This window comes from Lampetra fluviatilis, chromosome 18 (assembly GCF_964198595.1).
Source record: "Lampetra fluviatilis chromosome 18, kcLamFluv1.1, whole genome shotgun sequence".
In the NCBI taxonomy this organism is placed as follows: Eukaryota; Metazoa; Chordata; class Hyperoartia; order Petromyzontiformes; family Petromyzontidae; genus Lampetra; species Lampetra fluviatilis.
Window position 1 is genome coordinate 4946749 of NC_136292.1, and position 23035 is coordinate 4969783.

Below are 23035 nucleotides of genomic sequence, written 5' to 3' on the forward strand. Positions count from 1 at the left end.
TACTCTTCTTGAGAACTTATTTTATACTTTTGGCAGGACATCTGCAGCTAACCATGTCTGACGTTTTGATCCATGTGCTGGATGCTTCTTCGTACACTTCAGTTCCTTAAGAAGCTCCCAACTTGAAGCTATTCACTTAAATGTATAACAGTACTTGTGTAAATAACTTGCAAAAACAGGGACACATGTTTTTGAAACGTTTAATTGTATATCGCCATCTAAACTCAACTGCTTCAATGTAACCAAAGGAAATGTCTGGTCCACGTTCTAGCGATATAACTCTCAAAGCTTTCAAAACTACAAACCTACATCAGTTTACACAATGGAACTGGTACGTTCAAGACAGAGAACTTGGCTGGCACCACAAGATAACATGCGCCTATATAGCATCCAAAAGACAAGGAACAAATGGCTAAAATCTTAAGGTCATAGGTGACAAAATACAGACTTTTTAAGTACTTCATAAATGAAACTAATGGTTTCCTTTTACATATTTAGTGCAAGCATTGCTCAACCACAGACAATCTGAAATCGCATTCATATCTGCTGAGGATAAAATGATTTCAGGTTTTTTTTTAAATGTTGCATTGCATGTCTTAAAGCGGATACATTCTAGAACGCACTTGGATGGATGTTCAGCGTTGAAACACGGGACAAAGAACGCGGGACAAACACAAGGGGAGGGGGCGGGGGCAACGTGCCCTCGTCCACACAGACAGCAGCCAGGGGGCAGCACCTTTAGCTTGGGCCACTGGCAGGCACTTAAGCCAATCCAATCACACAGCTTCGGTGGGTTGGATTTGGGGTTGAGACAAAGGCTCGAAACCTATCGGTTGGCAAATGTAATCCTGCCTCCGGTGATTTTTCACTTTGGCAAAAAGCCACTTGAAATGTAAATAATAAGAGCCCTACTTGTAATAAGCTAAACAAATTGTATTTCTTTATTCATATGCCTCCCGACTTTTTTTAAACTATCTACAAAATTCAATAATTTAAACATGTACGTTCTATTTACAATGGTAAACTGTAAACAGTCTAGAAAATCATAGCACTTCTCTTTGAGAAAATGAGGGAAAAGATGATGCATACTCTAGCATGCTCTAATGCTTGCCTTACAAAGTACAGTACTAGTAAATATACAGCAATACACGTTTTATATTCTACCACAAGTTGCCTTTCATATGATCTTAGTAGGTCCTCTATATGTAATTATTACATTGCAATTGACTAAGATATGATAATTTATGAGAAGCTGGGATTGTTAGTCAAGTGTTTCCGGTTAAAGGCCTTCGAAACAAAAAGATGAATCTTCTTTGTGCCAAGTCCTTCAGATCCGTTTACAAATCACTTCTATATGGAGCAAAGCCAAATGTCAGCAATAACCATGATCAATCCACTGCTGGACGAGGTCCTCACCAAGTCATCGCTTTCTCTCACTATTCTGTGATGTAATAATCCACCCAGCGCACGAGACAATGTTATTGCTCCATTTACGCGATGGATGTTCTCTAAGACTTTTTCCATCCCTTGACTGCCCCTCCATAAACATTCTTGGCCATCATCCCTCCTAGCGACGTCCTTATCAAGCCCACTTTTTTTCGTAACAGTCAGCATGTTATCTTTAACCGATACATATTCCGTGTGTTTCTCAATGTAATTACAAGCAAGCACCTCGACATGCTGTGCACACTTTTCAGTTGGTTCCATTTTCTTTGTTAATGTCCATGTTTCTGATACACGTCTTAGCAGGTAATATCACACTGCATAAAACATTCGACTTTAGGCACATCGGTACGTTGCTTTTCATGATCAAGTTCAGTTTTCAGAAAGCACTCCACACGTCGTCCAAGTCTGCCTCTATTTCATCGTTTTGATTCTGTTCCACTTCAACAGCTCTCCTAGGTGTTACATACTCGGCTGCAAATTCCAGCTGTGTCCGACTCCCGACAGATATCACACACTTTTGTTCTGCGATCTCAATTGTGCATGACCACTGTTTGCTCATTTATAGTGAGCCCAACATGGTTCTGTCTCGTCTTGCAAACGGTGACCATTTGCGAATTGGCAACCATAAACTTATTTTTATGAGACATATACATTTATATCAGGATATATCTCTAATATATTTGTACTTTTCTCTGAATCCTGAGTATAGAGTGTGGGTTTTCTCGCTACACAGGGATTGTAAAAAAAAAATTAAGACAACATTTTTAAATGAACGATTCAATGAAAATGAGCAATCTTAACGATCAGGCTCAAGGGCTTGTAGACGCACTTTACTCCATTTAATGCTGATATTGTACCTCTAAATTGCAACCAACTAATAAGCTGATGAAGTAACTGTGTAGATTGCCCGTTACTTCGAATTCAAAATTCCACCAACAAAACTGTGCTTCCAAGTTTGTTCTACAGGCAGTCAACCATCAAATCACGGAACACAGGCAATGGGTGATTATATCAATATATGGGTAGAACATATAGGACAAATGAAATTGGCACAGGCATGGAAGGCTGTGTAGATGTGTGAATGGATCTATCGTAAAGAGAATGGTCGGTGTGTACATTAATGTTTGCTCTGACATTCCTAGCTGGTGCTCTCAATGGAACCCCGCCGGGCCAAGTCCGAGTGGCTTGCGCTCAGACCCTGGGTTTTGTTCAGTGACTTCTGCAGAGCACCAGGAAGAGGGTGAGAGGTGTGGGGGGACAAGGATCACAACACAAGAATCACTTCTTAACACCGACCTCAAACCAGACTATTTTAAACTCCACAGTATTTTTAGGCAAGTGACAAATGTCGACATAAGGCTTCACAAAAGCAAGTGGTGTGCAAGACTGATTAGGGTCACGAAGGACTACGGAAGATTAGGTAAGGGGCAAGGGTGTCCAGAACAGATGGCTACAAAAAAAGGGTGTCTTAAGAGAGAAGAGACAGGGCTGGCCTTACTTGGTAGGCGTCATCCTCGGCTTTGGGACCAACGTTGAGCGTGCTCAGAGAACTGGCACGTTTCATGCTGCAATAAAAAAACCCACGTGGACATGGTATTAAAACACGGGGGTACAGCAATGGCTCGGTGGCTCACGCAACTATGGACCCGACAACCTGAGTATTATTCCTGGCTACGGATAATAATGGTCACTGATCTGAATCAGTCCTGGGTTTCCCGCACACCTCTGGCCAATCCACATTGACCTGCGTGGTAAACTAGGGTCAATATCCCACATAATTGCTGACATGACAGAGGCCTTCTACCACACACCTCTGATTAGCGGGGTTGGCTACGTACGGTGAGAAACAAGTTAAAACATACAACCAGCAGGGGATTGGCAGGGGGCTGTACAAATGTACCCTTCCCCCCAGTAAAAGGAGAAGTTACGTGCATGTCTTATAAAAACATCAACCATTTAAAGATAATACACGCTAGCTCATTGGAAGACTTTACAATCCATGTAAGCAAACGCTGGGCACAATGGTGATTGAAATTAATTTAGTCTTTTACACAACCTGTTCAGTAGCATTTGCTACCAATGGTTGAGAAGCATTTCTCCAAGCCTTCCATGGTTGCTTGGCAGTGATCTAAATGTTTTCCCACTGATCTCCAAAAAACTATGAATGTAAGCCAAGAGGCTAATGGGTTTGTAGTTCTTTAAATCAGTTTATTGCCCCCCTTTGAATATGTGAATTGCAGAAGATTGATCCTCCTACTGTGTATGGTGTGAAAGAATTTCAACATACATACTAAACTAAAACTATTCAACTATTTGTTTTATTTTACGAGGTAAAGCCCACTGAGCTATATAGCTTTTTCAGAAGCAACCTGGTCACAAATGAAAGCTCAACGAAGTGGCTTATCACGTGGAAATTTATAGCAGCCAAATACTCTAAAACGCACGTTTCTAAACGTGGAGGGTAAAGCAGGAGGACTCGGAGGAAAATCCACGCAACCACGGGGAGAGAGACATGCAAACTCCATATATACAGGCGTCGGGTGTCGGGATCGAGCCCACGGCCTGTATATACCGGGCAAGGTAGTTAACATCTTGCCACAGCAGCGCCCCATACATACAAAGAGATTCTGCAGTTCTATATTTGAAGCTTTCGTGACTGCAAGGATTCATATTCTTAGGTTTTTTTCGGTAAAGTCACGTAGGTAAAAAAATTAAATTAATAAAAGTAAAATAAAATAAAAAATCACGACGTTTGCCTCCGAAACGTCGTGATTTTTATTTTATTTTACTTTTATTAATTTAAATTTTTTACCTACGTGACTTTACCCAAAAAACCTAAGAATATGAGATTCTGCAGCTTATAACGTTTTCAGAACACTCCTTAATTCTTGAAAGTTAACTAATATATAACATTGGCGAGTTGGTGGATGCGATGTCCAACCCAGGGTTCTTGCTGTCGGCTTCCTTGTTGCTGCTGCTGCCCTTGAGCTTCATGACCAGCTTCTCGCTGCTGCGCCGAATGGAGGCACGGAGACGGCTGAAGGAGCCACTCCTCTTGAGCCCACCGCCTCCCTCCTGTACACGACGTTCACGTATTTTAAACGTATTGCAGTTTGTATATTTATTGTCTCTATACTTTCGTCAGGTTAACATTTCCGAATTAAAATTTAATGGCTCCAGCTCTTAACGGCTGCGAGTTTGCATCGCCTGAAGTGTTGAGTCTGGGAACTAAGAACCTTAAAGGTTATTGGGGGGGGGGGGGGGGAAAGACTCCACAAGTTCAATTAGGATTTCATTACACATGTTAATATATCTAAATATACCAGAGCCACAATCTGAACGAATAGAAACCTTATCACACGACATTTTAATTGAATTCGTGTCTCTATACACAATGGCCCCAGGCTATATCTAAGCATGACAGAAGCTTCCCAATTGGTGTTCATGCACTTTTTTTTTTGGAAAGCCATTGAAGAAAGATGGTCACCGCATCGCGCGTTTTTCAGATGCGCTTCTGTGGCCGTCTGGAACGCTCTTCCTTCCGGTATTAGGAAGCCACTGGAGCTATGGACTTTTAAATCTATATTGAAAACTAGTTTCTTAACTTATTTTTGTGTTTAGTTCTTCCCCCGCACCTCCGATTAGCACGGTTGGCTACGTACGTTGCGAACAAGACATTCAACATACATGTACATACATACCCCGTTGCACTCCGGGACTTTTCCTGGGTCCCGCTTGGCCTCTGCGTCTCCGTCCACCTTCCCCGACTCACTGAAGCTCGTGCCATTCTGGCCACGGCGCTTTTCATACACCTCGTTGTCGTAGAGCACGTCCGACACCCTGGGCTGGTGCACACCCTGCATGGCAGAGGGACCATGCCAGCAGATGGTCGAGCGAGCTTGTGCACGTTAATTAACCGCCATTGACAATGCAGCACCACCGCATATCCAACGGTCACATAGCCGCCGCCCTTGTCAATTAACTTCCTCCACCCAAGTGCAGTATTTGTGTGTGGTGTAACCGTAATTTTCTGCAGAAGTTAACTCATATGTGAGCTATTCACATATCTGCCTTTTCCTCAGTCACCCAGTAATTCGGACATGCGCCATTGTACTGCATTTTTTTTTTTTTACAAAAATTACCATTGCCATGTTGGCTTTTTAGAAATATAAAATAGCATTGTGGCATATACCTCTTCGTATGAGTTTTGTCACCCAATTTAAGTTTTAAATTAGTAAACCAATAATTGATCATTACAGGAAACATTGTTCTAACCTAAATGCTATTACTTCCACCCCTCCCATCATGTAAATGATATATTGCTTGTGCAGACTCTTAACTAATACAGCACAAAGCACCACACTACAAATGGGATACCCCCTTAACAGGTGATCTCCCTCTGGTTCACTTTAAACAGTGTTTGGCGACCTTAAAGCTGTCCCACTCTTACCTTTTTGCGGGAACGCGAGGCACATTCCTCAAGCGTCTCTGCCGCTTCGAACTTGCCCTGCCGCCGGTAAAGAGCGCTGAGGTTCTTCAGAGTGTTGGTCACTGTGTAGCTGCAACCGAGACATTATTGCGAGCACCGTTTTACCCAAGAAGGCCTTGCTGGGTTCTCCAGACTCTTTTAGAGGAGGGTCCTGCCAAGTTTTCGCAACAGGGTGGCGATGTTGCTGTTGTGTGTAATCCCAATGGTAATTTATTTCAGCATTGAGATTTTCACCAATACCAGTTACGTTGGGTTTTGTTAGCATGATGACACATGCCAAAGACAAAGACCCCCCCCCCCCGTATAGCCTGTTATAGACTGTTGCGGCAAGTGCCGTTAGCAAGCACCTATGAAGGCAAGCAGGTCATGCGAGGGGGTGGGTGGCCAGCACCACGCCCGGCCGCCTTTGTCTCCCCAGTAGCGATGTTAATACATCGCACCAGGTACTCATTTCAAGCTGAGTCAACCTCGGGGAGGCCCAGGGCCGGTTCAAATAATCGTCACTGGTGTTAGTCGTGAGCGGGAATCGAACCTGGGTTGTCACTTTTGTTGCGCAATGCGCTAACTGCTACACTACACACATGCACACACACACGCACGTGTCGCACATCCCAAGTGTGGTTTCCCACACTTCAGCGATTGAACTCCTGAAGGTGCCCGTAGCAGCGGGTGGCGATAGCTTGAGAGAAGAGATGACGCGTAGACCCAACCCATAAAACCGCATTTGGATTATGATCAGCTGTGAAAACTTAAAGATGTCACGGACCATAATCTCGCCTGCAATTTCCAAAAACTTTTGAGTCCTCCTGAGTCTCGTTTAAGAGCAATTGTGTTAACAACCCGTTACCAATGAGTCATCATCAAAAAAAAACTTTAGTTTTACTTTACATCAGTGTTTTTAATGTCTACTCATACTCATTAGTAGTTCCTCATACTCATTTATACTCTTTAAGAAATTCAGAGGGAAATTTAATGAATGCACAAAAAGTGATACCTTGAGAAAAGTAATTTTTTAAATAAAAGAAAAACAATTAGGTTAGGTCTAAATTGAAAAATGCTCAACTGCCGTTCCATCACATTTGGCAATGTGTTGAGAACTCAGCCGTGAGCGCACATTTAATGCATGACGGATAAAGGCAATTAGAGATTTACCTGTCTATCTTTCCAGACTTGTACCAGCCACCGTACTCCCCACAAGGGAGTGCCTCCTTCTGTTTGCCCTGCCGACGAAATACATCACTCGTGAATGATGTAGGATCACGCTTTCTTAACAATGCCACGACTACCAAACGTTGCATTATGTATATGAAGGCTAAGCTCACCTTGCTCTGTTCACGTTCCTCAGCGTGGACCCATATAGGTTTGTTTTCACCTGCAACACAAGCTTAATATTACGTAAAAAAAAGCAATCAACATCAATCATCCGTTTATATAACGCGTAACTAAAAGCGTAATGCATATCTTACTTCACTATGAACGAGAAATTATTATTTGTTTCTTTCGGTTAAGTCACGTCTAAAGATAAAATAATAAATTAAATTAAATAATAGAATACGACGTTTCGATTGCAACACAAGCAATCATCATCAGGTATAATGAAATAGCGACATAAAATCTAACCAGAAAACTATAAACAGACATATAAACAGACATATTAGCAGACAGATATCACCAAGATATCTGTCTGCTAATATGTCTGTTTATAGTTTTCTGGTTAGATTTTATGTCGCTATTTCATTATACCTGATGATGATTGCTTGTGTTGCAATCGAAACGTCGTATTCTATTATTTAATTTAATTTATTATTTTATCTTTAGACGTGACTTAACCGAAAGAACCAAATAATAATTCCTGCAGTCACGAAAGTTCTAAAATTAAGATATGAACGAGAAAGCCAAGTACGATTGAAGGCCACGGCCAACGTCAGTGGCAAGTGATATCAGAACTGGTTCTGCCTTAACCTCTTCACCAAGCCGCACCGATCAGTGTGGTGAAGTATACCGTGGGTTTTTTTTACTCCTGATAGGTCTCGGTGTGGAACTTCTAAAAGCACTTGAGTAAAAGTACAGTCTATCTTACCATGATGTGACTTACAAGAGAGTAAAAAAACAATCGTTGACTTTAAAAGCATTACAAATGATTCCACAAAAACAAGTCAACGCAAAACGGCTGGTGAATCAAATAAGATGTATCATAGCAGCTACACTGGCAATACCCAAGTAAAACAATTTTATTCAAGACAGAATTTATAAAGTTAACACCTCGAGGAATGGCCATAAAACTGCATACATCTTTTCAGGATGGTTTTAACGATAGAAACAACAACATTTTAAAAGCAGTATTATTACCGATATATAAACAACGTTGTAGGGCATTACTACGTTGAAGCACTCGGTAAGAGGGAATTACCATCGACAGAGCCGAACTCCCGCTCATGTGCCCGCGTGAGGATTTCTTTGTACAGGGCCTCAGCATCCTTGTACTTTCCCTGCTTCAGGTAGCACGACGCCTGGTAACACAAACAATGGACAATGCACTAAAGGACACTGGCAACATCATCACACAAGAGGAAAGTTTCTACTGACGAGCCAACCTCAGTTCAAACATGGTAAATCATCCTAATAATACATACGGAGTGGCATTTTTAAGGTAGATACTTCACCTGAGGACGGCTGCTTGCGTTGTGGCCGAAACGTGATAATTATTTAATGTTTTATTTTTATTATTTTATTACTTCCCTTCTACGCGACTTTACCGAAAGAACCAAGAAGATAGATACTGTGTGTTGTTCGTCACGATGCCTGATGTTTTGTTCCAAGGCCTGGAAGCTTCTACAAGAAAATTAAATGAGCTGTTCACTTCCTCTCCCTCTGTCGCTCGTGCCGGGTACTAACCGTTAGTGCTATATAATCATGTAGCATTAATTATAATTATATAGCATTAGAGGGCAACACTAAAATCAAGGGAAAAAGTGAGCAGCTCAATTCATCTCCTGCATAAGTTCCCAGTACGTGGAGCAAGAACACGTGGCACAACTAACAACATACGTCACAATCACCAAAATGCGGCACAACCATCAACACGCGACACAAACAACAACACGCGGCACAACCAACAACCACATGGGGCACAATCAAAACACACACGGGAGAGTGCTAATGAGCATGTGGGCGGCTTGAGACCAGATTGTTCTTGGTCTTGGCGACGTTGGGATCATCGGTGCCGAGCTGCAGCAGGTATATGTCGAGAGCCCGCCGGTAGTAGGTCTCCACCTCCTCGTACTTGCCCTGGTTCTGGCACAGCAGTGCCAGGTTGTTTAGCTGCTTGGCAACGTCTGGGTGGTCCTTTCCCAGCACCTGTCACGGCAGCAAGTCCATCACAAACAGAGCCAATGTCGGGCACAATTTCAAATGTAAACCGTTTATTTATGAAATAATATATGCGGGTACCAGTGTGTGGTTGACGGCTAAAAAATGAATCGGTTTATAACTGTCTGGAATGGAGTCATATTAACCGGTTTAACGAATGCTGTAGTGATTATACATCATTATGCTGACCATTAGGAATCCATTTGGGGCTTTTAATAAATGTATCTAGGATATCAACCCGTATAACAGATGACATGAAGTTGGTGCTTCAGCAAAATTATACGTAAATAGGTTGATATATAATAAAATAAAATTCGTGAGAATTATTTTATTTTATTATGTTTTATTTTTATTATTTTATTACTTCCCTTCTACGTGACTTTACCGAAAGAACCAAGAAGATGAATCCCTGCAGTCACGAAAGCTTTAAATCGAAATTTAGGTTGATATAAATAACAAGTATTTTTTTTGTGCTGTAACTGAGACAACGAAGACGTCATCATTTTGGCTGACTGCCATTCAGGAAATGTTTTTCATGAATCTGTTATATTACTGTGGGACTCTTTGCCTCAATCAGAAATATTTACCTTCAGGGGGATAACAGACATTTAAAAGTAGAGCTTTGTATATTTACCAATGTACTCCGCATATATAAAAATATTTTTAAAACCAATAACAGTTCACAAACACAGTATTTGCCCTTGAATGCTCAGCTTACTGCTTTGCATTAATCTGTTTACCACTACATATTTTCACAACCGTGTGAATGGCATCCTTTACAACGCTCTCTTATCAAGAGCGTCTGCTAACTCCCGCAAGGCATGGCAGCGATTCCACGGGGCAGACTAGTAGGTGGGCCATGCACCAGTGCCTTTACCTTCTCGCGAATCTCCAACGCACGCTTGCACAAGGGCTCCGCCTCCTTGTACTTGCCACGCTTGCCATACAGCACTGCCAAGTTGTTGAGTGTGGCTGCCACCTGAAGCAAAACAAATACAAGAGAATGCATGCATTTCATGCATTTTCATTAAAAAAATAAGTTCCACCCCAAGCATGGCATTGCGTTCATCTCTACTGGACATCTGTGAACAAGAGCTTGATAGCTCATCGGATTCCACCAGGAAAATACATATTCTGATTCTGATCTCCATTTAACAGCCCTGATACAGTGGTGGTAATTCAAAATTTCCACGACGGGGGTCACTATCCACAGGACAACCACTCTTGATGCGTATTGAAGTGGTGCTCATTTTACCGAGGCTCAGGAGGCACAAAAGGCCCGTACCAGATTTTGAACTCTGCCCTTTGATCGGTGAGACACGGGGGCTCTGACCACTGCCGCCAGCTGGTCAGACATCATGTAAAATATTGTTGAATAAAAAATACCAATTCAATTACCATGCCCCTCAATTAAACACCTTTCTTATCAAGCAATGTCTTGACTTTTTTTAAGAGGGTAGATAAGATTCTTTAGCTGTGATCTTGCTCCGTGTTGTGCATGCCCCTCGAGTAATCGAGTGACTGTTGTAGCATGAAGCAACTCACGGCTGGATGATCTCTGCCCAGGGTTTTCTCTCGGATGGCCAGGGCATCGTTGAGGAGGTTCCCTGCCTCCTTATACTTGTTCTGATCCCTATACAAATGGACACACAATTGACAGAAAAAAAGATAAACTCATCGTCATCACAATCATTAGCCATGGGCAATCCATTGCTAGAAGAATACCTCAAGCCATCGCTCATAATCCTGAAATGTAATAATGCACCTGCAGGGTTGTAGATTTCTTTGCTCCAAATCTTCACTTGAAATCTACTCGGATACATTATATCCCACAGCTATCACTAATTTTTCATGATCACTGGCCACGCTATTCACCCTGAATCCACACGTTAGTTAACTTTAAGTCTAACCCGTGCATATTTTGCGTTGTCAAAACATGTTTCAAATGTGTTGCCGAGTGCTTATCTGTGCATACTGACTTTGTGCTCAATGTTACTGGAAAAACCCAGAAAAATCTATTTTAAAGTATGAATATGGCAAGCACTGCACATGATCGAGCATCTAAGCCACGCCGCACGGAAAATAAGAAAATTAAATGAGCTTGGCTCCGCGCCTCTGAGTTGCGGCCGTTACGTCCGCAAATTTGCGCGCGTTATAAATTGCATTATTATTATTATTAAAACAAGTGCCGAGGACACAGCACAGCCACCTGTAGACGAGCGCCAGGATGTTGAGCATGGTGGCCACGTCCGGGTGGTCGTGGCCGCTCGTCTTCTCCAGGTCCTCGAGCGCTTGCTTGCAGAGCGGCACGGCCACCTCGTAGCGGCCCTGCGACGCGTACTGGATCACCAGGTTGTGCAGCGTGCGCAGCCGCGCGGGGATCTCGTAGCCGCCCTGCTGCGCCGCCGCCGCGCCCGATATGCCTCGAGACTGGGTCACTGTGGTGGAAGCACAGAAACCGGGGGATGCACGTGTCACTGGTGGGCAGTGCCGGATGGATTGCTTTTTTGCCTCTTTCTGTCACCCTTTCATTTTGGGGTGGTGGAAGCTTTGCCTTTAAAGAGAGATGGAATTTGCATGTCGCAGGTCACGTAACAAAACAGACAGCTGGACAAAATTTACGACAGATACCAATAGAAGGCATGGGGGAAGACGGATGCATTGATGGCGAGATGAAACCATAAAGGAGTTTGGAGGTCACTGCTAGATACTCCAGAACAACTAAGAAAAGGATGGAAAACATGGAGATCTTTGCCCAGCAGTGGAATACTGCAGGATAAAAACAACAATAAAACACACAATAGTCACTTCTGTCACGGCAAGAGGCCCTTGTATTGACAAAAGTAGCTAAGTGCGCTAAAATTAGAAGCACTGTTGCTAGGTAGAAAATATTCCCCCTCTCGTACCCGAATGGTGTAGCTCAGATGCTTGCATTGGATAAGATAAATCCTGATTGGAAGCTGAATTCAAGTGGCATGCTGAATGAAATGAAGTCGCAGGTCACACAAGGCCGATCAGTTGTATTTTCCCCACCCTTGCTTTAATGGAATGTGCCAAATTAAAGGCTCTACATCTTCATGATGTGAGGATCACTTCTGCGGGAAGACAAATGCGGGAAATATATATAAAATCTAGTTGAATAAATGTGCTATTTATATTGGCTATTTGCTGGCGGGTGAGTAAATTGTCAAGATACAATGGATGAACGTATAATTGGAATGAACCATTTTAGCTGTTTGGCAAGCCATTTTACATTTTAGGAAACTGTGCATCAAATAATGATTCAAAGTACTGTGGGGAAAATGGAAACATGCATTTAAATTAACGCCTTCTGAAATGGCTATGGAGCAAATAAAATATCCAAAAAGGTGATTTTAAGGAAATACGAAAAAGGTCTTGCATCGACTTAACATACTAAATACATTGGCATTCCGGTTGCATGCAATTGTTCAACCTTATTACTTATTCATTGCCAAGCTATTCAGCTTTGCTTCGGACATTATTTAATGCACACATTGCAGACGACCAAGTAAGATTTTAGATAGAAACCTATGCTATTTTCACTTGGACATCCCGTAGTACCATTGGTGAAGCAATACATGTGCTGACCATAAGCTGCTGGGTCTTCACTTAATTTGATTGATATAACATTGATATCCCTACCAGGAGAGCCTACCTATTCCTAAGTAGTAGAGCTCAAGGCATCCCTTCAAACGTTTTTCCCTGGGATCCTAGTCTGGCAAAACATTACCTGTCTCTGTACAAAACAGCCAAATGTAACGTGATATAAAACACACAAAATACTGCAATATAACACGAAGAACTACCATACAAATATGAAACTAAACAAGTATACAATATAGACTAAGAAACAAAACCCAATACCACTGATAACAATGGAGCATAGAGACACACACACACCTGGCCACACAGTTCAAACGACAAGTGGCAACAGCACAAATGCTCACACATCAGGTGCACACATACAATAGCGATTTTATGCTGCCTACAATTGTGGGCAGCACAAATAATGGAGAAGTTGTCTGGAATGGGAGAGACTGCAATCCCTCGGCGGCATTGGGTGATTTATTGTACACCCCGTAAGGAAGAGGAGCAGAGCCCTCGCGAGTCTCACGCTCAACAACAGAAGGGAAACAAAAGAGCGTGATAAACACAATGTGACACTTTAGATTCACGTGTTACACTTGGCACATTCCAAGGCCGCTGCCTAGCATAGCTGTTACCGGCTGTAAACGGTTACGTCTGTGAACAGTTAAAACTGCCAAGAGAGATCTTAACAAAAATGTAAGCATGTGAAGCTGGAATGTTAGAACACTGGGATAATTTTAAAAGAAACGTGGCGTATAAGCCACAATAAGAGCTTGTTATTTGCACATTTTTTCCGTGGTCAGCAATGCCCAAATAATAGTATAAAAGTTGCAGCACAAAGCACTTAACCTAAAAGGCTACTTGCACTGCAAGAAAGACTGTAGTGTGATACGAGTTATTTACAATTCCGAGAAGGCAGAAGGCTTCCACTTGCTGTGACTTCCACATCATACACTGTACCGTGTAGTCATTATATAAACTACAAAGGGAGATAGCAAAGAGAAGCCTTGAAAGCAGATCATTAACATGGAAGCCAATTTTAGGAAGACACATTTTCAATAATAAAAAAATGTTCACACAACAAACCAACTTCAAACAACCAAAAGATCTGTCTGATATTTCTAAAATAAATGAGAGCTTAAAAAGGCAAGATGAGAGACTTTGACCGGCTGCGGTTGAGAGCATCCTGTGTTTGCAAGGACGCGCCAACACTCACTGCTGGAGCTTTGCTCATCCTCGTCGTTTGGGAACAGGTCATCAAGGGGCTCCTTGGAGGACTCTCCATCCTTCTCCTCCTGTAAAGATCAATCAGCTGTGAACCCCCGTGGCACCTAAACTGTATACCCACACACTCCAATTATACAATTCACTCGCTGGTAATCCATTTTCAAAGAGGAGCAGTCACATCAAACAGTTCAGATAGGAGAAATTTAAAAAATACAAAATTAGACTTCAGGTGTATTTAAGCGTGCATGTTTTGCGTTTAAATTGATCTGAAACATCGTAACGAGCAACACGGGCAATTAAAATGTCAACACCCAACCTGGAAGAACGCAATCAACCGGGCAGGGTGTTGACTTATGTTAGCCGGCTCTCTGTGTTGTATTGCATCATATTTCTAAGTTTACTAGGTTTGTTTTCTCATTCATTCGTACTTGATGACGATTGCTTGTGTTGCAATCGAAACGTCGTATTCTATTATTATTTAACTTATTTATACGTGACTTTACCAAAAGAACCAAAGAGTAATTCCTGCAGTCACGAAAGCTTTGAATCTAGTAACAACATAGAATGTCTTCAAACAGAGCTTTGATATCACCACATTTAGAGACTTGTACAAAAGTTAACCCTCAGGCCCAACAAAAAAATAGCAATTAACACTACGCACCTAGGCAACAACAATGCAGTGCCAACTTGTGACCTCCCATGTCTTACTGCCAAATTAAACACAATCAATGCAGCCTTTGCCTCTGAGATTGCCTTTGGCACTACCAAAGTTGTTGTTCAATATCGATGTATTAAACATGCCTATATAAAAGGTTATACAAAAAAAATGGTACGAAAGTGCTAAATACTGCTGCTCTGAAAAATTGCGCTAAAACAAAGAGGTAGCCCTCACCCCAGCCGCCCACCCAAATCTATCTTTCCACTTTTCTCCCAGACACGGTTGTGCCGTGTCAATTAGATTTCGCATTACTGTGCTTATGAGCCATAAAACCAATTCCAATTAGCGGTAGCGGTATGTTTCAGAACAAAAAAAATTCACACAACAGTGCCATAGATTATGGTGCTTTTGTTATGATTGTTTTCTACGAGCCCAAGTTAAACGGCAGTCTCGTAACAACGTACCGATGAAAATCGATTTTTACGAGTGCGAGAACTATGATTTAATTCATTGATATGCTAATATTACAATTGGGCTAATTTGGCAAAACGGAATGAACTATAACGATGACTTAAATGCAAAAAGAAAATCTGACGAAATAAAACACTGCAGCGGAAGGAAACTCACGGGGGGCGAGGCCTCGTCGTCGTACTTGCGCAGTTGCCCCATGAACTGCAGGTGCCGGTTCTCCTCCTCAAGCTGCGCCACGCTCTGCTCACTACGCTGCAGCCGCTGCTGTGCCGTTGCCAGCTCCTCGCGCAGCCACGCGTTCTCCTGGCACAGTCGCCGCACCTGAGCGCGCAGCTTCTGCTTCTCCGCCTCCACTGATCCCAGGTGCGACGCCAGCGCCACTATCACCTGCGCCACGCCACGCAAGGGGGTGAGAGCCAGCCGGCGGGTACAGAGGGGGGACATGGTATGGGCAGACGCATTCCGGAATTGCCAACATACTCCGTGGGCTTTTTCAGACCTAAACATTTTAATTTAAACAAGGGCAATCATCTTTTGTGTGTCATGAGTCCCTGCTGACGTAAGCGCTGCATGTTGGAAGTCATGCGGCCGGGAGTTGTGACCAGTTCAAGGAGATGTTAATGGCGACAACAAGGCATGCATTGTGTTCTGAGAGGGGGCCACTTATGAAGCAAAATTTGCAAATCCAGAACCTTCATACGGCAGTGAAGCTGAAGAATAAAATGATTCACAAGTGAAAACATAATCGGATTTGACAGCAAGCCTGTCAAAGTGTTTGCGGTTGGATGTCCGTCTAAAGTAGGGCAGGCATTCCATCCATTTTTTCTCCCTTAGGGATTAGGGAAAATTGTTTTAGAACCACTTTCTTTGCACTTTCAAACTTACTCCACTGTAAAGATGCAAATGTGAGTGATACATAATTTTAATGAGGGATGGGGTTTAATATTTCAACACTTTCATATTTTCTGGCTTAAGGAAATTGTCAGATGTTTTTCAGGATTTCCGGAGCATTTACATTACAAAGTAATGTAATCCAATGCCAAGTGCCATCACTTGTGGCAAGAAAAAGGTGTACCTCACATCAATTCCTGTTAAATACATGGAAAATATTATCTCCTGTGAATTAATAAAAACAAAATTTACTTCCTGAATCAGTCAAAACAAAACCATTTCGGGAGCATCCGAAATTTATCTAGGCCCGAATTTTTTTTCTGAATCTGAAAATCGGGAACATATTATGTAAATAATTAAAGCTTTCAATCACGTTGCCAGGGATACGCATCATAATTCTTGTTCAACTAGTCTTCATCTCAAGCATGTGGCAATTTCTTTGAAGTTTAAACTTACTGAGATAAATTGTAATTGTCTGCATTAAAAGGAAAACCAGACTTTTCATGAAAACGTCTCGTGCTACCACGGTGTGGTCATACCTAAATACTTGTAAAAATCATACATTAGGCTCCCTACAATTGTACAATGATACAATTTTTTTTTATAACATTAGATTAGAAAACCAATGCTTATGTATAATATCCATAAATATAATTTTTTATTATAAAAATCATAGCTATACCAACTTGGTGGATGGTTTATTCATTCAAACGATAAATGCATGTGCAGCATCTAAACAAGAATGGCAGTGAAAAGAAAATGTCGTTGTGAGCAATTTCTTTTCGAGATAGGGCTTTACTGTACTGCAGCCTAGTCAGTTATCACTATGGTGATCTCACACCTAGCAACACACTCCCTCTGTATCCATGCAAACAAAAGCTTAAGCAAGGCTCTTTGGCATGGCTATTTAAATGCAGAAGCAAAGCCAGATACATGCACATCAAAGATGCACAATGCATTTATACAAACAATAGAATTATACCCAAACAACTAGGAGCAGAAGAATGACAAAAATGGTGCCAAGACAAATTTGCAGAAAAATTTAACCAATATTCAAACAGGAGTTTTTATTGCCTTATTTTTTTACATCTACACAGAAATTGCATGATGATGGGTCATTATCCCACTGATTAAAAGGTGGGATATCTTTTGACAATGACCGCAAGGCTGTCAGACATCGGTGAAAACATAACCACCTTGACATGTGGCAATGTCAAGAGCGATTATACAGAAGGCGATGGAAATGGTTCGTCTGGTCATGATTCATGCCCCCAACACCGATGCCAAGTCGTTTTTTTTCTCGTCATTGGCAATTTCCACTCCTATCCAACGATGCTTAAGGGCGTTACCAAAGTGAACGGTCTACTCCAACAGGGACATTAAAGATCCTATGACATCATTCAAGAGAAGGCAACTGTGCGCACTGCCATCACAGCCACAACAAAAGTAATGCCATGCAAACCTGGAACTATCTTGAAACATAAAAAAGACCAGATTTGAAGCATTCGTGACTGCAAGGATTCATACTCTTAGGTTTTTTCGGTAAAGTCACGTAGGTAAAAAACTAAAATTAATAAAAGTAATAATAGAAATAAAATAATAAATCACGACGTTTCGGAGGCAACACAAGTCTCCATCATCAGGTGGGACCGTCACAGCTAGATTTACTGTATTTACGTGACTTTACCGAAAAAACCTAAGAGTATAAAAAAGACCATTATTTATTTTATGATCTCTATTGTAAAACAGAATTGTATTTCTGTCTGGAGAGAAAACATGCCAGTGTGGTTCTTTTACGAAAACACTATCCACTTGCCCTCACACTGGAAAACTGTAACCGCATCGATCTCAGCTACTAAAAAAAACGCACATCATGCCGGTAATTCTGCATCTTATCCGTGCCAGCTTCAGCTAGGCAAATGTAACCACCTCCCCGGTCCCGTTCTGAGACTCACCTGAGCTTCGCTGAGGCCCAGCTCTATGGAGTCGAGCGAGTGCTGAATGATGCCGGTCTTCTCGCTGACCAGGCTGCCCTCGTCGGCGCGGTTGAGGCAGCTGAGCGTGGTGATGAGCGACTCCAGGATTGAGTGGTGCTCATTGCGCAGTGCCTCCAGCCCCTGCATCACGACGCGCGTGTTCGACAGGATCTCCTCCTGCGACAGCCGCTCTGGGGCATCCGACTTGGGGCACGCCATGGAAGACATGGCCACCCGCTAGCCGCACCTGGTGAACAAGCACGGGAGAGGGGAATGTCGCATGTCACAAAATAGATAGCACGTGCTTTCCATCGCGTTTGTGTTGATTACAGAAAGAACAAAACAGCACAGCTTCCTGGACATCTCAAGCGATAGTTCTGTGGCATCTGCTTCTATGGGCTGTTCTCGAACACGAAGGATCGCACTGCTCTGAGAGATTCGAATGAAATTATTGTCTCATGTCATGCCTATAGCACAATGAGGATTAAAAGGGGATGAATGTAAAATATAAAAAACAAAGCTTCTGAGAAAATTACTCTGTCTGTCACAACAAAATGTAGTGGTCGAATGTATGAAATTTTAACATTCATCTTAGACTCGTGTGAAAATGCATTACATCTGTGTTTACCATGAAAAAAAACAACGAACTTATCAAGTAAAAGGCGCGTATAAAGCTGTGATGCCCATAGAGCAATGCAAGTCTGTGGGTGTCCGAGCACTATTTCTTGTTACAGTAAGAACCACTCGTGCGGTGACCTTCAATACCGATTCAGATCAATGACCTATTTTTTGTGCACCTCTCAGAATCATAATTGACATGCTTGAAGACACTGGAAAAGTCAATGAAGCATGCTCTTAGTAAGCCATGGCCAGCGAGCCACATCAGAGGCTTGAGGCCTGTGAAGGGCAGACGGTCATGCAGTTGTACAGCGCACGAGCATAATGACACGTTCGTAAATCGGCACAGACAACAGCCTAGCAATTATTGGACACAAATTAGCAACCCCAAAGCATCTAATTAACATCAAGGCACAAAAATGGCATGTTACTAATGAAGACATGAAAATAGTGTACACAAACGTAAACAACATTTTTACTGCAACTATGGCCTCTTAAAATATATTTACAGACATTACATCGTACTATTTTCTTTCAGGGTAGCGCTTATGTATTTAGTATATTCATATTCTTTTTACGTGGATTTGTGGAAGATATGATCCTGCCCATGCACTTTACATTGCTCTGAACATGGAATACTGCAGGCAATGCATGAAATGCGCATTTCTTGATCTCTCATTATATCAAGTTGAGCAGAAAAAAATCACCTTACATACGACTGCACATACGTTACTGCAGGATATTTGACATTGTATTTGATAGCAAGAAGGCATCATGTTCTCAGCCTGGAAATATTCAAACAAACAAGGGAGGCAGAAGCAGCCGACAAACCGGACGAGTGGTTCAGTTTAACACAATGACCTTTGTAAAGAGACACGACGTAAACTCGACAAATAAATGCTTTGTTGACTCACTCACAAGTGGAATCGGCAGACGGTGTTGCTGCTGAGTCAAAACTGCAATGTCCCTGCTCCGAGTGGCAAATATCCACTGTCAGCAGCACTTAAATTCAAGGGGGTTATTGCGCGCTGCTATTGCACATATTCGAAAAGAACAGGTCTATAGTGCCAATTCAAGTACGCCAGTGATCAGGGATAGGACACAGTGTACAGCAGTGGGGTGGGGGTGTAAATTATCCCCAAAGTGAAAATACTGTAGATGATGGGGGGCAAGAGGCACGTGTTAGGTCCGGGAGTTAAGAAACAATGTCCAGTGTGTGGGCGCAGGCGAGGGAAGGGACATTGCATGGGTCAAATAAATACTGTACGTAGGAGAGGTAATTCAGGAGATAAGATATTTTGGGGGGTGGCATTTATGTTGGTGAAAAGTATGCTCCAGTTGGGGGTTGGTAGGGGGTTGTGATGTACACAGGGACTTCTGTAAAAACAAGCTTCATAGCTCATCGGATTCCTCTCGTCTAAAATAAAGATTCAGATTCTAAAAATTGAGTTTATGTGTGGGGGGGGGAAGGTGCATCCATCTGGTGTGTGAGAATGGCCGGGAGGGAGGAGCAGGGTGAGTTAAGGTCACCCATCCAGTTAGGGAGATGTCATCAGGAGAGGTCAGGGGATGTGGGAGGGGATGTTTCCAATTGGTCAGAGCGAGAGTCCTGTAGAATTAATAAATAGGGGGTGTTGGGTCCAATGGGATAAGTAAAGAAGGGGATAGGGGCTTGCAGGATATATGTATGACCTGCTGGCTTAAAGGCTAGGCAATGGTATGGGAAGATCGGAAGCACGTGGCTTGTTGGCTTTAAGGGGGGCAGCACAAGCATTGCGGGATGGTGCAATGAGAGGCTAAAGGACATACGATATGTTTACGCGCTTAAAACAAGAGGGCAAAAGTCTCGTGGCCTCTTGAGTTAAAGAGGGAACACGTGTCCAGAGTGGGGGACCTCGACAGCAAAGATGGCAGTGGGGGGCGCATTCTATGTGGCATAGTTATTTGAAGTCCTGTGGGAGTGTATGACATGTTGGCTTAATTTTTTTTGGGGGGGTAATCAGAGAGGGAGCGGTGGTGCAGCGGTTAGCGCTACGCTGCGCAACAAACCCGGCGACCCGAGTTCGATTCCCGCTCACGGCCAACAACCAGTTGACGATTATTTGAACCGGTCCTGGGCCTCCGCTAGGTCGACTCGGCCTCAAATTAATACCCGGTGCCGTGTTGTAAACATCGCCACAGGGGAGACAAAGGCGGTCGGGCGTGGTGCTGGCCACCCACCGCCTCGTGTGCCGTACCGGCCTTCATAGGTGCTCGCTGACAGCACTTGCCCCTACAGTCTGTTAAGGCTACACGGGGGATCTTTGTCTTTGTGGGGGGGGGAAGTGCAGCAAGTAGGATGAAGTGCTGCCCCCCCCTCCCCCCAGTGGGTTACCCGTTAGACGGGGGTGATGGAGCGATTCAAACATTAAAACACAAATACTGTATATTAAGGCACAGTTTAATTTAATCACACAACAACCAAACGTACTCCGTGTGGAATGTAAAGATAAAATATAAAAATTATTAGTCACATTTAATGATCACAATAAACCGGGCGTGAGGAGAGAAATATCACGATCGTCCCCGGTCGACTAAAAACCGATAAAAACACATCACTTAGAACACAAGACGGGTGAGGTTAGTGGGGGGCAAGGATGTCGTAATCGTCGTCGTGTCATTAAGTAAATTATTAATCGCGGGTGAATCATTACCGACACTCACGCAAGCTTCGTCGTCCCGCCGCCGCCGCCGCTGCTGCTGCCGCTGTTGCCGCTCGTTTAATTCCCCTTGCAAATTCCAAATGGCTTTTAATCTTTGTATTTTATTTGTTGTCGTGTTATTTTTTTGGTTATTCGACGAGGCTCGTGGAGTTAATTTTGCAGGAGGAGCCGCTCCTCCGCTCGCGGCCGCGATTCTGTCAACATGGCGGGGGATGAGGGGGGGGGGCCGCCCTGCGCGCGCGCGACGCCGCGGAACCCGGCTCCGTGACGTCATTTCACAGGCGCGCCGTGACGTCATCTATTGTTGTTTGTGTGTGTCCTTTGTTTGCGGGCGCGTGACGTCGTTTTTTTGTGTGTGTGCGTTATTGTTGCAGGCGCGTGACGTCGTCTTTTTGTGTGTTATTGTTGTGGGCGCGTGACGTCATTTTTTGTGTGCGTGCGTTATTGTTGCAGGCGCGTGACGTCAATTTTTTGTGTGTGTTATTGTTGCAGGCGCGTGACATACTTTTTGTGTGTGTTATTGTTGCAGGCGCGTGACGTAGATTTTTGTGTGTTATTGTTGTGGGCGCCTGACGTCATTTTGTGTGTGCGTTATTGTTGCAGGCGCGTGACGTCATTTTGTGTTCTTGTTGCAGGCGCGAGCGTCATTTCTGTGTAACTTCTTTTTTTAAACACAGCACTTTATAGTTCGTATGCTTTATTTTGATGATCAATCTCAATTTCTTGATTGTGGCTACACCCGTTGATGTTTGCACTTTATTATTTAGAACGGCACTATCTGACCCCCCTTTCGCAATGTGTTGTAGCCCTTACCATCTTTCTCCTATATATGTTTTTTTAAATAATGTATTTCTGAAATAATGTACACAACCGCGGCGTGTCGCCTGCTCTGACTCACTTGAGTGTGAAGAAACGATTCATTACACTGTAACAAATATTTTTTTCTTCCTGGGTAGCAGTGGCGGCTCCTGCAAAATCTCTCAGGGGGGGCAAATGTCTGGATGATTGATAAGGATAAGGTCCACCCATGCAATGGATAAATTAACAGCTTAAGCATGTAAAGGCAACTTCACTTCTTTAATATTAATGAAAAATAAAGTGACTCTTACAATACATCTTGTTTGTTTCTATACTCACTATTAAAACAAACCACTCAAGTTTATTTTATTAAAGATTCCACTAGGTGGCGACAAGTAATATTGTTGGATGAAACGTGCTTACGTATGATGACGTAAGCACGTTAGGGCGAGCCCTCCCGGAAGCCATAGAGAATGCATTGCAGCGCCCCCCGTTCGAAAAAAATCATCTTTGAATGTAAGTCTATGGGGCCACTCGGGGCGATTCTCAGCCGGAGGGAAATCGCCCAAAAAGAGGCGGTACTCCACAGAACGTAGCATGACGCTGATTGGACTATATCCAGAGGCACAGTGACGGCTAGCGTGACTCTGTGGCTGAATGACATTGGTGGTGCGTCGCCCAATCGCCCTAATGAAGAAACCGCCCCTGCTGGGTAGTGATATTTTGAAATTTACCTATTTTCAATGAGAAAACGTGTGCATTTGTGTCATTCCTTCACGTA

General features: G+C 43.0%; 1 protein-coding gene across 3 annotated transcripts; it reads right to left on the bottom strand.

Moving 5' to 3' along the window:
• Positions 1–186: 186 nt before the first annotated feature.
• Positions 187–21691, bottom strand: LOC144937120 (kinesin light chain 1-like). Of its 3 annotated transcripts, none has more exons than XM_078864405.1 (16): positions 21458–21691; positions 18116–18383; positions 15426–15656; positions 14130–14208; positions 11514–11742; positions 10850–10937; positions 10182–10283; positions 9119–9292; positions 8346–8445; positions 7258–7319; positions 7088–7155; positions 5897–6005; positions 5148–5303; positions 4388–4521; positions 2945–3011; positions 187–2665 (listed from the first exon to the last, which is right to left on the bottom strand). In XM_078864405.1, exons 2-16 carry the CDS (start codon positions 18362–18364, stop codon positions 2585–2587), a joined length of 1929 nt encoding a protein of 642 aa, XP_078720531.1. In that variant the 5' UTR covers positions 18365–18383; positions 21458–21691; the 3' UTR covers positions 187–2584. The 3 variants fall into 3 exon arrangements, with proteins under 3 accessions (XP_078720531.1, XP_078720530.1, XP_078720532.1); XM_078864404.1 differs by having other exon boundaries at positions 21448–21691; XM_078864406.1 differs by having other exon boundaries at positions 7258–7307; positions 21448–21690.
• Between the last annotated feature and the right edge of the window lie 1344 nt (positions 21692–23035).